The sequence below is a fragment of the Natator depressus genome, chromosome 4, assembly GCF_965152275.1.
Source record: "Natator depressus isolate rNatDep1 chromosome 4, rNatDep2.hap1, whole genome shotgun sequence".
NCBI classification, from domain to species: Eukaryota; Metazoa; Chordata; order Testudines; family Cheloniidae; genus Natator; species Natator depressus.
The window spans coordinates 92,245,471-92,260,065 of NC_134237.1; the positions used below are offsets into that span (position 1 = coordinate 92,245,471).

General features: G+C 43.4%; 2 protein-coding genes across 3 annotated transcripts in view; one reads left to right on the plus strand and one right to left on the minus strand.

Moving 5' to 3' along the window:
• The window catches only part of COMMD8 (COMM domain containing 8), a 43,838-nt gene extending 40,301 nt beyond the window's left edge, over positions 1–3,537 (plus strand). Inside the window, exons 5-6 of the mRNA XM_074951465.1 lie at positions 1,890–2,105; positions 3,035–3,537. Coding sequence (XP_074807566.1) covers positions 1,890–2,105; positions 3,035–3,076 — 258 coding nt within the window. The 3' untranslated portion in view covers positions 3,077–3,537. The remainder of the gene's footprint in view (positions 1–1,889; positions 2,106–3,034) is intronic.
• Positions 1–14,595, minus strand: part of GABRB1 (gamma-aminobutyric acid type A receptor subunit beta1) — a 262,957-nt gene that overhangs the window by 10,694 nt on the left and 237,668 nt on the right. For both annotated transcript variants that reach the window (XM_074951464.1, XM_074951463.1), the window contains exons 7-9: positions 9,676–9,813; positions 9,435–9,587; positions 7,902–8,143 (exon numbers count right to left, since the gene is read on the minus strand). In XM_074951464.1, coding sequence (XP_074807565.1) covers positions 7,902–8,143; positions 9,435–9,587; positions 9,676–9,813 — 533 coding nt within the window. The remainder of the gene's footprint in view (positions 1–7,901; positions 8,144–9,434; positions 9,588–9,675; positions 9,814–14,595) is intronic.

Below are 14,595 nucleotides of genomic sequence, written 5' to 3' on the forward strand. Positions count from 1 at the left end.
GGCTTGAGTAGCCAGCTTTAATTTGTGTGATTTTAAAACATGCGTTAAATCTAGTAAAAATGGTCATTAAACATTTTTCAGTTTTACTATGGTGCCATACAGCCCGCCTTCACTCTCATGGTCTCACCTCTTATCGGCCCCGACCTCCCCCACCTCGCCCCCAATTTCAATTCCTGGGGAAAACACTGGTGAAAACACATCACTTTTAGTCTCTGCTGAATTTACAATTTTTTTTAGTCTGCTCTGTTTTTCACTCTAAGCCCTGGTCTACACTATGGGGTTAGGTTGAATTTAGCCGCGTTAGACTGATCTTAAAATGAATGCATCTACACAACCAACCCCGTTCTGTCGACCTAAAGGGCTCTTAAAATCCACTTCTGTACTCCTCCCTGTCAAGGGGAGTAGCGCTAAAATCGACCTTGCTAGGTCGAATTTGGGGTAGTGCAGACGCAAATCGACGTTATTGGCCTCCGGGAGCTATCCCAGAGTGCTCCAATGTGACCGCTCTGGACAGAATTTTAAACTCCAATGCACTAGCCAGGTACACAGGAAAAGCCCCAGGAAATTTTGAATTTTATTTCCTGTTTGGTCAGCATGGTGAGCTCAGCAGCACAGGTGACTATGCAGTCTCCCCAGAATCACAAATGAGCTCCAACATGGACCGAAAGGGAGACACTGGATCTGATTGTTGTATGGGGAGAAGAATCTGTGCAGGCCGAACTCCGATCAAAAAGAAGAAATGCTAATATATATGCCAAAATCTCACAGGGCATGATGGACAGAGGCTACAACAGGGACACACAGCAGTGCCACGTGAAAGTCAAGGAGCTCAGGCAAGCCTACCAAAAGACGAAGGAGGCAAACGGTCACTCTGGGTCAGAGCCCCATACTTGTTGCTTCTATGATCAGCTTGTTAGGGGGCTTATTCCTTCACCCACTTACTTCCCTGGTTCTTCTCGCATGAACAGAGAGCAACAATACCCGAAGTCCAAAGGTGCAAACAATTCGATGTTTATTGGGGTGAACTTCCAGCAAGCATGATTCCAGTTTCCTTCCTTAGTATCCTCCTTCCCAGCTCTGACACCACAGAGCCTTACACCTGTGTCCCTGTTCCCATTCCTGCCCTTAGCCAAACATTATTCCAATTTCCTTACTCCCATTCCCTGTTCCCATCTCCCCCACAAACACCCACCCACACCCCCTCACTTCCTCATTGACTACAGATTATATAGTAAAACTTCAGTTCTGCTTAGCTATACCTTAACCAATCATTTTACTGAAATTTAACTAACCAATCCTAACATATTGTAACATGATTATGTAACCAATTATATCCCACCACCTTAATTAGTTTACACCCAGCAAAATTAATTATACAGCAGACAGGAACAATCACAGAACCAGACAGAGATTATACAGACAAACAATAGCAAAGTGGGAACTATAATGACAAAACAATACAGAAGTGAGGATTTCACATCCCAGTATTGATAAGTGAGTTCTTGCCAGACAGGATGCTGTTTCCTTTTACATTTTCTAGGCACTTCCCTTTCTCTGGAGGTGATAGGCATTATCAGGACAGGATTGTATTCCTAACAGCCCAATAGCACCTTCTTTCAATGTGACTAGTTTGGAATGTGAGGATGTGACCTGTCGCTTCCTAGCTTATGGCTGCCTCTGCTGCTTAGCCAAAGGCCTTAGCCTAAGAACAGGGCCTCAAACTGTCACAGTAAGAGAAGGCCCTTACACCAGCAGACAGTGATTTTGATTCTTTCTTTTATACTTCTAGAACTAGCGAAGTGATAAGAATACCCCTAAATTCTTAAAGTACAGACCTTTACAGACAGGCCTGAATATCTATATCCTAACACAGCTGCATGGCATTCCAGGTGGGGATCCTACCACTACCCCACCACTGTCCGTGGACACCTGCAAGGGGGGAGTCTCTCACAACAGGGAGGAGGATTTTGTGGATGAGGAAGAGAATGCGCAGCAAGCAAGTGGTGAAGCCGTTCTCCCTGGCAGCCAGGACCTTTTCGTCACCCTGGAGCCAATACCCTCCCAAGGTGGGATACCCGACTCTGAAGCCGGAGAAGGCACCTCTGGTGAGTGCACATTTGTAACTACTGTACAGGGTTTAAAAGCAATAGTGTTTAATGTTTGATTTTCCCTGAAGAATTGGGATGCATTCGCGGCCAGTACAGCTACTGGAAAAGTCTGTTAATGTGTCTGGGGATGGAGCGTGAATTCTCCAGGGACATCTCCATGAAGGTCTCCTGGAGGTACTCTGAAAGCCTTTGTAGAAGGTTTCTGGGGAGGGCTGCCTTATTTCATCCTCCATGGTAGGACACTTTACCACGCCAAGCCAGTAGCAAGTAGTCTGGAATCATTGAAGCACAAAGTGTGGCAGCGAATGGTCCTGGGTTTTGGTCACATTCAAGCAACATTCGGGCTATATCTTTCTGTGTTAGCCTCAGGAGAGTGATATCATTCATGGTCACCTGGTTGAAGTAGAGGGATTTTTGTAGGGGAACAGTAAAAGGACCCCATTCATGCTGAGTTGTTTGCACTTGGCTAAAAGGAATCATCCTGGAGAATAGCCCTGCGGTGCCGGGAGGGGTTAGGGGATCTTCCCAGAGAATAGCCACACAATAGAGGTAGGGGGTGGTGTGTGCTGCACATCCACCCAAAAACCACAGCCCCTCCTTTTAAATGTGAAACCTAACTGGCATTGCTTGCTATGGGAAAGGATGGCAGTTTGAAACCATTCCCACATTTTATGAAGGTGAAAGAAGCCAACCCTGCGTACCAAAAGGCTTACCATGGCTGCCTGGAAACCGAATTCTGTTGCCCAGCTGTTTGTGATGTGTCTCCATACCAGCAGGTGCTCAATATAAAAGGCAAAATGCGACCTTGTACCTAAAGCACATGTGCTGTCTGCTGTGAATTGCTTGATTCACTGTGAAAGAGTCTCCCTTTTGTTCTCAGAAATGTATCATCTTAAATTTTACTCTCTCTTTTTATCTCCCCCCAGGTGCAAATGTTTCTATGCTCCCTCTATCATCTGTGTCCCTGAGGTTATCGCAGATTAGAAGGCAAAAAAAATGCACTCACAATGACATGTTTTCCGAGCTCATGCAGCCCTCCCGCACAGCTTAATGCATGGAGGCATTCAGTGGCAGAGACCAGGAAAGCATTAAGTGAACGTGAAGAGCAGAGGCAGGAGACGACGCTGAGGCTAATGATGGAGCAAACAGACATGATGAAGCGTCTGTTGGAGCTGCAGAAAAGCCAACAAGAGCACAGACCACCGCTGCATCCATTGTATAACCGCCTGCCCTCCTCTGCAAGTTCCATATCCTCCTCACACAGATGCCCAAGAACACGGGGGGAGGCTCCGGGCACCCAGCCACTCCACTCCAGAGGATGGCCCAAGCAACAGAAGGCTGTCATTCAAACAGTTTTGATTTGTTGTATTGCTACAATAAGCAATGTGGCCTTGTCCTTCCCTCCTCCCTCACCCCACCCCACCTGGGCTACCTTGTCAGTTATCTCTTTTTTTTTTTTTAATTAATAAAGAAAGAATGCATGGTTTCAAAACAATAGTTACTTTATTTCCTTTCCCAGCTGTGATCGAAGGGGGGACAGTGGTTGGGCTTACAGAGAATTAAAATTAAAAAAAGGGGGCGGGTGTGCAGCAAGGAAAAACACACACAACTGTTACACCGTAGCCTGGCCAGTCATGAAACTGGTTTTCAAAGCCTCTCTGATGTGCAGCGTGCCTAGCTGTGCTCTTCTAATTACCCTGGTGTCTGGCTGCTCAAAATTGGCCGCCAGGCGATTTGCCTCAACCTCCCACCCCACCATAAATGTCTCCCCCTTATTCTCACAGATATTATGAAGCACACAGCAAGGAACAATAACAATGGGAATGTTGGTTGCGCTGAGGTCTAACCTAGTCAGCAAACAGCACCAGCGAGCTTTTAAACGTCCAAAGGCACATTCTACCACCATTTTGCACTTGCTCACCCTCTAGTTGAACTGCTCCTTACTACTGTCCAGGCTGCCTGTGTATGGCTTCATGAGCCATGGGAGCAAGGGGCAGGCAGGGTCCCCAAGGAAAACTATTGGCATTTCAACATCCCCAACGGTAATATTCTGGTCTGGGAAGTAAGTCCCTTCTTGCAACTGCTCGAATAGCCCTGAGTTCCTAAAGATGCGAGCTTCATGCACCTTTCCCGGCCATCCCACGTTGATGTCGGTGAAAGGTCCCTTGTGATCCACCACTGCTTGCAGCACCATTGAGAAGTACCCCTTGCGGTTTATGTATTGGTTGGTAAGGTGGTCTGGTGCCAAGATAGGGATATGCATTCCATCTATCACCCCACCACAGTTAGGGAACCCCATTGCAGCAAAGCCATCCAGTATGACCTGCACATTTCCCAGAGTCACTACCCTTGATAACAGAATGTCAGTGATTGCATTGGCAGTGCCTACAGGAGGCTTGCCCACTCCAAATTGATTCCCCACTGATCGGTAGCAGTCAGGTGTTGCAAGCTTCCACAGGGCTATCACCACTCGCTTACCAACTGTCAGGGCAGGTTTCATATTGGTATTCCTGTGCTCCAGGGCAGGGGAAAGCAACTCACAAAGTTCAAGGAAAGTGGCCTTACCCAAGCGAAAGTTTCGCAGCCACTGTGAATCATCCCATACCCGCAACACTATGCGGTTCCACCAGTCTGTGCTTGTTTGCCGAGCCCAGAATCAGTGTTCCACTGTATCAACTAGCCCCGCTGCCACCATGATGTCCCAATTGCCACAGCCCATGCTTTCAGGAACGTCTGTGTCCATGTCCTCGTGCTGGCATCTCTTAGCCCAGTTCTGTACATACTCCAGGATAATGCACGAGGTTTTTACAATGCTCACAACAGCAGTGATGATCTGAGCAGGCTCCATGCTTGCCGTGGTATGGTGTCTGCATGGGTAACCCAGGAAAAAAGGCGCAAAACAATTGTCTGCCATTGCTTTCACAGAGCTTTTCACATATACCCAAAACCACCTGTGACAATGTTTTTGCCTCATCAGGCACTGGGAGCTTAACCCAGAATTCCAATGGGCAGCGGAGATTGCGGGAACTGTGGGATAGCTACCCACAGTGCACCACTTCGTGAGTCGATTCTAGACACGGTATTGAGGACGCACTCTGCCAACTTAATGTGCTTAGTGGGGACACACACAATCGACTGTATAAAATCAATTTCTAAAAATTGACTTCTATAAAATCGATCTAATTTCGTAGTTTAGACATACCCTAAGAAAACTTCAGTGAAGCTGCTTAAGACCTAAATCACGACAGACCACATATGCATGAATCTTCATTAGTGATATCCCTTGGGGGTGACTGCTCAGTAAAGATTAAAGAAACTCAAGCTAGTACATTTATCTAGAGGATGATGAATGCTGTATCAAGCTTTGTGGCTTTTAAGCAACACTGAAAGACAGTCCAAAATAGTTTTGGCTGCAAGTAATGTACATATGCAAAATATATTGCTGATGGCTGTAAAGGGTACTCAGACATCTATAGAAACAACCTAATACGGTTCTCTCATTGCAATTTATTATCAGAGGACTAGCCTCAGAAACTTTCAATTTTGTCTAGAGTGAATTGAGGTCATCCATTGCATATAAATGATTGAAGGATGTAATAAATTCTGAGACAAAAGTTTAGGACCAGATTTTAAGCCCCTTACACATAATAACCTGCAGTTAGGCACAAAAATAGTCACATTATAGTCAATGTGTAAAGGTGTTGCAATCTGCCCCTACACTGTGATAAAAGACCCATGACACGGCCACAGCTGGCCTGGGTCCGCTGACTAAGGCTTGCAGGGTTTGCGCTGCAGGGCTATATCATTGCTGTGTAGACATTTGGGCTCTGGGACACCCCACCCCTCGTTGGGATCTCAGAGCCCAGGCTCCAGACCAAGCCCAGAGGTCTACACAGCAATTTTACAGACATGCAGCCCAAGTCAGCTGATCCAGGCCAGCCATGGGTCTTCTGTTGCAGCGTAGACATAGAATGGTGAAGGGAATATGAACTGAGCTTCAAAGGTGAGATATCCTTTTGAAGTTTTTTTTTAACAGTTACTCATCTACAAATAGAAACATACACCCTACAAGTGTGTTACTCCTTTGGCTGTTTTGTCCTAGATATCCAAAGCTATAACTAGCTCTCCATGAAAAGACAATAAGAGGATAGGGAGATACAAACGATTTTTAAAATATTTTATCATCAAAAATAGAACGAAGAACAACGAGAGCTTATTTGTAATGAATAAAAAAATTTCCTTCATCTACAAAAATGTTAAAATAAAAATGGCACATTGATGTAGGACTGTGGTGATCCTGGATTCCTCCTCTGTCAGGTTGAGGAAGAAAAAACACCATGTGTGGAACATTACAAGGTCATTATCTGCACCCAAATTTATTTGAGCATAAACTTATCCAGTTTCTCTTCCAGGTGCTGGTTCAATTTCATAATCAGTTCATTGCATGTCTCACTATGCCATTAGATATGCTGAATCTGCTGTAGGAAGAAACTCATCCTCACCTAGGGCACATCTCAGGTAGAAATAAGTAGCACTATTAACCTGGAGAAAAGGAGAAGAACTGTTATGTGTACATCACAGTTGTTTACAGTGGTAACTAATATGGATATATGACATGGGTCAATATGGTAGAGGAAGCCATATCTTGTGATTGTACATACTTACTGCTGCTCTTCTCTCACCCTCTGAAATCAGCTTCCTATATTTTGGTACTGACCGCTGAAATATGAAAGATATAGGGAAATTCTGTAGATTAGGGCTCAGATGAACTACTCCAGCTCCACCAGCTCCACCAGTTAGCTTCCAGCCTGCAGCTCTGATCAGGTATTCTTCCTATGTAAAACTGAAAGATAAAGCCAACCTTAGAACATCAATATTTTCCATACTGCGAGCCAAAAGGATACTTACGAGGATCATGCATGCAGTATGTCTACAGTCACCAATACAAGAACAAAATCATTAATTGACAGATCTCTTTAACAATTAATTTAAATGCCTATGTGTCACAGGCATATGTTGAGTGTGTGTAAAAGGCAATTCAATTAAGCAATTGTCTGATACAGATGTTCTTAATTTCTGTAATATTTCTGCCAGTTTACGATCAAAGTGAAAGTTTTAAACTGGCTTTGGTGAACGTCAGCAAGATGTAACTGGTGTCACCAAATCTGTAGAAAAAATTTAACTTACCTCTGTTCCATGGACCACCTACAAAGTCATCTGCTTATGTACCAGGGTCCACACAGCCAGGGCTGATGCTGGAGAAGAGGTGCTTCTCTATTTTCTTCCTGGATCCTCACTGTCCACCTTCCACCTGGATCAGAATAGCTTTGGGGTGTTTGAGCAGAGGTGTGAGTGTTTGAAACTGGCCTCTGTTAACTTGTTTTCCCCGCTTCTCATCTGAATGCAGCATAGGTATGGACAGCATCTCCAGCGAATAATCCATAAAGGGATGGCTTATGCCCTTAACAGTGTAGGGGGAACCCTTTGTGGAGTACCTGTAGGTGTCAGGGTCTTGAACTGAATTTCCATGTAGCATAAGAGGTCACTCTGTATGGTTTTGGACAACAGATGAATGTAGGTAAGTATTTTTATCTGGCCATGTAGTACAATGAGGATGATGAGCTCATTGGCACTGACAGAAATGTGGCACCATATTTGAGTTGAAGACAGGCACCATAGTTTAGTTGCAGTAACTCCCTTATTATATATTAACTTCTTTGGAAAATGTTTAACGCTTTCATTTATGCCCTATTAGAAATAAAAATATATGAAACATTAGCTTTACTCAAGTACCTGGACTTTATTCATCTCTGGTTTGCCCTCCTCATCAGTAGCCTTCTCAGCTGCCTTTTTTTGACGGTGAGGACCTTTCCCAAAGAATATGTAGTTTACAAAGGCATATTCCAGCAAGGCGAGAAATACAAACACAAAGCATCCCATTAGGTAAATATCTATTGCCTTTACATAGGGAATCTTTGGCAGTGTCTCCCTGAGATGAGTGCTGATTGTGGTCATGGTCAGCACAGTTGTGATTCCTGTGAAGTTTAAAAAAAAAAAAATGTCGGTAAGGCAACTCTGATACATTGTTCGTCACTTTGAAGGCATAAAAGCTGTATCATTGCTCAAACACAATGCTATTGGGCTTATGACATAGTTGGCTTAATTATTTCAGCAGAGACTCCTAACCATTAAGGGAATGCATTTGTCATCTAGCAAAAAATATTAATGGGCATCAAGACAGTATGACCTATATAACATGCTAGGTTTATGTATATAAACTGGTAGTGAAGGGAGCCAGTGAAGAGGAAAGTGGGAAATTTGAAACAGCAGTTGCCTTCTTTAAGTGACATATTAAACTGCAAGCTCTGCAGGCCTTGGGGGCCAACCCCTTGCCTTTTCCATGGCAGGAGGGACAATCAGTTACCTGAACACTTTTCTTCTCCAGTTGCCTGTCTCATTAGTAGCCTACCCTGCTTTTTTTTTAATACACTTAAGACCCTTTCCAAAGAATATGTGATTTACAAAGTCACATTCCAGTGCTGGCTGATGTAGTCACTACAGAACAGGGTTGTTATGGAGAAGACACTTGGTCTTGTCAGGTGAGGGAATGCTGCTAACTTGATTCTTAAAGTAGCCATCCTGCCTGATCCACATAGAGTGGAATTAAATTTACCAGTGTTCTTGGAGTTCAGAATAAGTATCCTAGCCAGAGGAAAGGTATTAGGAGTAATTTTGACTGAGGATCGAAAGTTGAGGGGATAAATGGAGGCTCCAGACCGGAATGGTGGGCATTAGTGTAGGGAGGTTGGTGGTGCCATCATAATAGCCCTCTTCACTAATTTTCAAAGGGATTACTTCATTCTATGAGGTGAAACTTTTCCAGCTCATGGCTTTGTAATCTATCAACCACAATGTTATTAATTTTTGATGTTGGTCTATGAGAATGAAACCAGTTTCTATTCTGTTCTAATCACAGGCTGTTAATATATCCAATGAATAGCTCTAGATTCATTTAGTCATAAGGTGCTCCAATTAAAGGAGACTGGGGACAACATGATTTACTGCAGTTAGCTTTTGAAAAGATTATAGGCTCAAACCACAAACAGTCCTTATAAACTATGCTAACAGGTTGAGGACCTCCTTTCAGATTGCTCAGGTAAAATTGTAGCAGGTAGCATGGTATCACAATATGAGCTGGCATGTGGGTGAAACACAGGGTCAAGTTTTCAGTTACTGTGAATCAACATAGTCCCATTGACTATGGAGCCATGCTGAGTTACACAAGTCAGTACTCAAGCCACTTCAATAGCTTTGAAAATAAATTACCTAGGGCAACTCTTGCAGCAGAGGCATCATAGTTGATCCAAAAAGATACCCACGATAGAATTGTGATCAACGTGGAAGGCATGTAGGTTTGCAAAATGAAGTAACCAATATTTCGTTTAAGCCGAAAACTAAGTGATAATCGAGGATATGCCCCTGAAAGAAGGATGAAAGTGACGTTATGAAAACTTCAGCCATTGATATTTCTGTGTCGGGTGCACTTTTTGAGATAGTCAGTGCTTACCTGTTGTAAATTCCACTTTTTTTGATACCATCTTGTAATCAACAATTGAAAACTGTGGGAGCTCAATATTATTAACTCCTGTTACTGCAGATTCCCCTCCATTCCAGTAAAACTCAATATCATCAGTGGTGTATCCATCTAAAACAAAGAAACACAATTTGACTATTGCTTGTTTGTGGTTTTTTTGGTCAGTTGGTTTTCCAAGCCACACTTTTTAATGAGGAAGGAACCATCATCTATTTTTTCTGGGTTTGGAATGCTTGTTTTTAAAAATGTAGCTACTTGAATCATGAGTTCAATGTGCTGTTACATGAATTCTAAGTTACATACAAGTCATTGTTTTCTTTTTAGTCAGAGGCAATATCTAAGCCAGTGGTTCTCAACTCTGGTCCACCGCTGGTTCAGGGAAAGCCCCTGGTGGGCTGGGCCGGTTTGTTTACCTGCTGCGTCCACAGGTTCGGCCAATCGCGGCTCCAACTGGCCGCGGTTCGCTGCTCCCGGCCAATGGGGCTGCAGAAAGTGGCGATGGCCAAGGGATATGCTGGCCGCCCTTCCCGCAGCCCCCATTGGCCTGGAGCGGTGAACTGCGGCCAGTGGGAGCTGCGATCAGCCGAACCTGCAGACGCGGCAGGTAAACAAATCGGCCCGGCGCTCCTGGGGCTTTTCCTGAACAAGTGGTGGACTAGAGTTGAGAACCACTGATCTAAGCGAATGGATATGCAGAAGATTATAAATAAAAGTACAGAAATAAGATGAAAAATTATAGGAGAAGCTGATAGTACTGCTTGTAATTAAGGTTGCCCAACACTTTCCACTAGACCCTGTTTTCAGTGCTTACAATTTTGCCAAACTTTAGTTGTTCAGGTTAACATTTTGTATGCCAGGTGTTTGCCTCAGGCTAAATTTTTTTGGAGAGCTTCATCAAAAATGGTTCAGCCACTTTCGAGAATAGTTTGGGAAATAATTTAGTCCCCTTGTGCATTATAATGTAGGCTTTACATGATCACATACTATATTTAACATAGGACCCCTGCCTCATTTAAGGCTCCGGATGAACCCGCTCTGGGAATGAATCAGGGTTGTGCAGTGAAGGAGGCTGTCTGTAGGACTCCTGCCTTTGTTGCGGAAGTTGGGAGGTGTGTGGTAAATGAGGCTGGGGATTACAGGAGGAGAGAGGGCAGCCTCATGGTTAAGGGGAATGCGGGAGAATCCCTGCCTCTGTCACAGGGGTTTTGTGTGATGCTAGTCAAGTCCCTTAAAGCAAACTTTTCACAGGTGACCACTATGTCCTTATTTTTTTGAGTGCCCAACTTGAAACATCTTGTCTGATCTGTGGAAGTGCTGAGCTCTCCCATGTACAGCTGACATGAATGGGAGCTGTACTTGGAACACATAAAGTGCTATATACGCTAACTACTCTGAAAAAAAGGCCATAGGTGTCTTAAATTAGGAACTCATGATTAGTGGAAACCATTCTAACCTTAATCTCTGTGCCTCAGTTCCTTATCTGTAAAATGGGGATAATACTCTCCACCTTATGGGGAGTCATGAAAATTAATGGTTTGTGAAGCACTCAAATACTATGGTGATGAGTGCAATAGAAAAGCCCACGAGGAAATGAAAAGCTCTGTCTTCAGAGCAGGGTTAGAGTAATGTGCAGGTAAATAAGGCCTAGGGCTACACAATAAACAATGAGGAATAAACAGAATATTGACCAGCTGTTCATTAAATGAGCTCTGTCCATCTTATGCAGTAAATGAGGCAGGGGTCCTATGGGAAAAAATAGTATATGCTCTTGTAACTAAAGACTATATCACAATGAACATGCGCAAAGAGGTTGGGGGGCAAATAAGATTGCATAGATATCTAGGCCCAGGGGTCAGGTGGGTCTGAGCAAGCCCAAGCCTCCACCAGTACATCAACATTGCTGTTTTTAGCATGCTAGTGTGAGTCTCTGTACCCGGCCAGGGAGGCTCACCCCCAGATGCAGTGTAAATATTCTGCGTGCCTGGCCGGCTACTCTGGCTGATAAGTCACGGCAGAAGTAGAGCTCCTTGCACACCCATCCCGCTGTACTTTGCTTGCACTCTGGAGTACTGGGTAAGTAGCCCAATGGGGCCTTATGCCTCCTTACTTGTCCGCACAGCCGAGTGAGGCCTGTGAAATCTAGGCTTGTGTTTTGTTCTTTTTTTTTTTTTCTACCTGGACTCTCACTGCTCCTTTTACTCCATATCTTGTAATTGTACTTTTTGGTTATTGGAGTCACTTTGTGTCTTCAAAGTATCCGAGGGATTGATCTATTTTTTTAAACTGAGCCCTGAGTATTTGAGGCATTTATTCATTTCTTCTGCAAATACTAAACTTTGAATTCTGAAACTGCAAAACAGATCAGTTGGTTTTGGTTTTACATTTATGCTGTAGGAAAGAAGCTCTCTTTTAGAATTTTTGCAATTATCTTGAGTAAACTGAGCTGCTCCAGAAATGGATCAGGAACCATATTAGGATTCTGTCATATGTTCCCCATATGGTCATTGGTTCCCCTTTACTCCAGAGAGAAAGTAATCTGCTACCTGGAAAAGGTAAAGATTCGGTCAGACTTAATTTACACTGCACAAATTAAATGAAAACATGTATCTGAATTCAAATCTTTAGAGTACAGTTAACTGCACCTTGGCCAGGGTGGATACTTTAGATGGTAAAGATTTAAAAACATGTTTTATGTGTGCCAGCAATATATTTTTACATAGCAAGAAAAGTCAAAAATGTAATTTATCTATGCCAGTGCCTTACTATAGTCTCGTCTCTCTTAAAGGCATGGATAGGGTGGGTGTAGTTTCCCTAGCAACAGTAATGACGCAGGAGCTCTCAGAGCTTGCTCTTTGACTCATGGGACTGCTTAGCAGTTGAAGTTACTGAATAAATATCTTTTGATGCAAATATTTGTGATGGATTGAACAAAGGGAAATGCTAACATGGATTAGCTGTTTGTGAACTACTGAATGCCACTGTTTGTTGACCATCTGAATCGCTTCTAGATAGTTTAGTACTCTTTTAGCACAGATCATTGCTGTTAGATAAGATGAAACTGCTGGCTTCTGGTTGCTCATGCATACAGCACTCAAGTGACCTCATAGTTAATAGGGATCTCCTGTTTTAGGGCTGTCTTGCAATGTGCTGAGCACCCTTGGTTTCCACTGATTTCAAGTGGGAGTTAAGGGCGCTTGACATATTGCTTGATCAGACTCTTTGTCTGCTGGCAAAACTGGTTACAGTAAAGGTCTGGGGAGGGAGGAGGGAGAGAGATACCTTATTTTGCAAAAAGCTAAATGTTGTGTATTTGATTTTCTGTAAAAAATGAAATATCTAAAAATAGCAGCTTGTTTCTTCCTTTGGTGCATTTTACATACATTTTTCAGAGTCCTCTGCTAGGTCAAAATGACAATTTTAGAGTTGGTTAAAATGGTCAGTTTGTCAGATTTCTGTACCTTGCTTCACTTTCAGTGCTCAACCAAATTGTTTGATAATGCTAAAATGGTCTGTGGTATAAAGTGATTAATGAAAATTGTTCTAATTTAAAAGGTGAATTTACTCTGCACAAGTGTTAAAAGGTAAAGGAGACATACTGGTTTTGAAGGGATAGAATATATTACAACTCTGCTACAACTGATCAAAGTACTATAGCTAATTATGTCTGGGGGCTGGAAGCCACCATCATTACTCATGTTAAGTGGTACCTTAATTTTGTGAGACTAATTCCAGACTAAGTGACTTGCACAAGGCTACATGGTAGTGCTGTGAATTGAACCTGGATGCTCCAACTTCAGTCCAGTGCCTTACCTACAAGACCCTTTTTCCTCCCTGCTCTATAAAACCTGTTAAAAGAATGTTAGGGTTCTGTTTATTATTTCTTATATTATATTTATTTTATTATTTCTTATATTATTTGTGGTATTGTAGTGACTTGGAGCCATAGTCATGGACCAGGAGCCCATTCTACTAGGCACTGTCCAAACACAAACCAAAAAGTCCCTGCCCCAAAGAGCTTACATCTAAGTATAAGACAAGAGATAACGGATGGATTTGGACAGATCGATGGGGGAGTACAAGGAAACAGTGAGACAATAGTGTCTAAAGAGGGGGGGAACTGGTATAACACAAGCAGCGTGAACAATGTGGTGGTGGCAAACATCATGTTAGTTCCATGCTTATTTTTGGCGTGGGTTTACTTAGGAGGGGTTTAGCTAAATGAGAAGGGAAGAGGTGTGAGCAGGGACAGGAGAGGGCAAAGGGGCAGGTGTGGAGTGCTGCTGAGGTGAAGAACCTGCAAGGAAGGGGGAAGGTTGGGGAAACAGCCAATCAGCACACGGCAGAGAAAGTCTGAGAACAGTCTCTGGTTTTGACCAGAAGGTTCAGCAGTCCCTGCTTCTGGGCCTATCAGCTGGAGTTTCTGGCTGGCTGCTTTCTGCAATTGTTCCCCAAAGTCTGCCCTTGGTGCAGTGCTGCTACCTGGGGTGTAGCCACTCAAGACAGAAGGTAAAGTTACAATTTAACCCACAGTTAATACAAAGGTTTTTTTATTTCCCCCCCCTGCTTTAAGTTCTGCAGATTTCAGAGGAGCATTTTACCATTTAAAAATGTTTCATGGTCACAACATACTTTAAGCAAGAGAGAAATTAAAAGTAAAGCCACCCCTTTTAATTCAAGAGCCAGATAAGAACATAAGAATGGCCATACTGGGAAAAGTCCATCTAGCCCAGTATCCTGTCTTCCAACAGTGGCCAATGCCAGGTGCTTCAAAGGGAATAAACAGAATAGGTAATCATCAAACCATCCCCTTTTGCCCATTCCCAACTTCTGGCAAACAGAGGCTAGGGACACCATTCCTGCCCATCCTGGCTAATAGCCATTGATGGACCTATC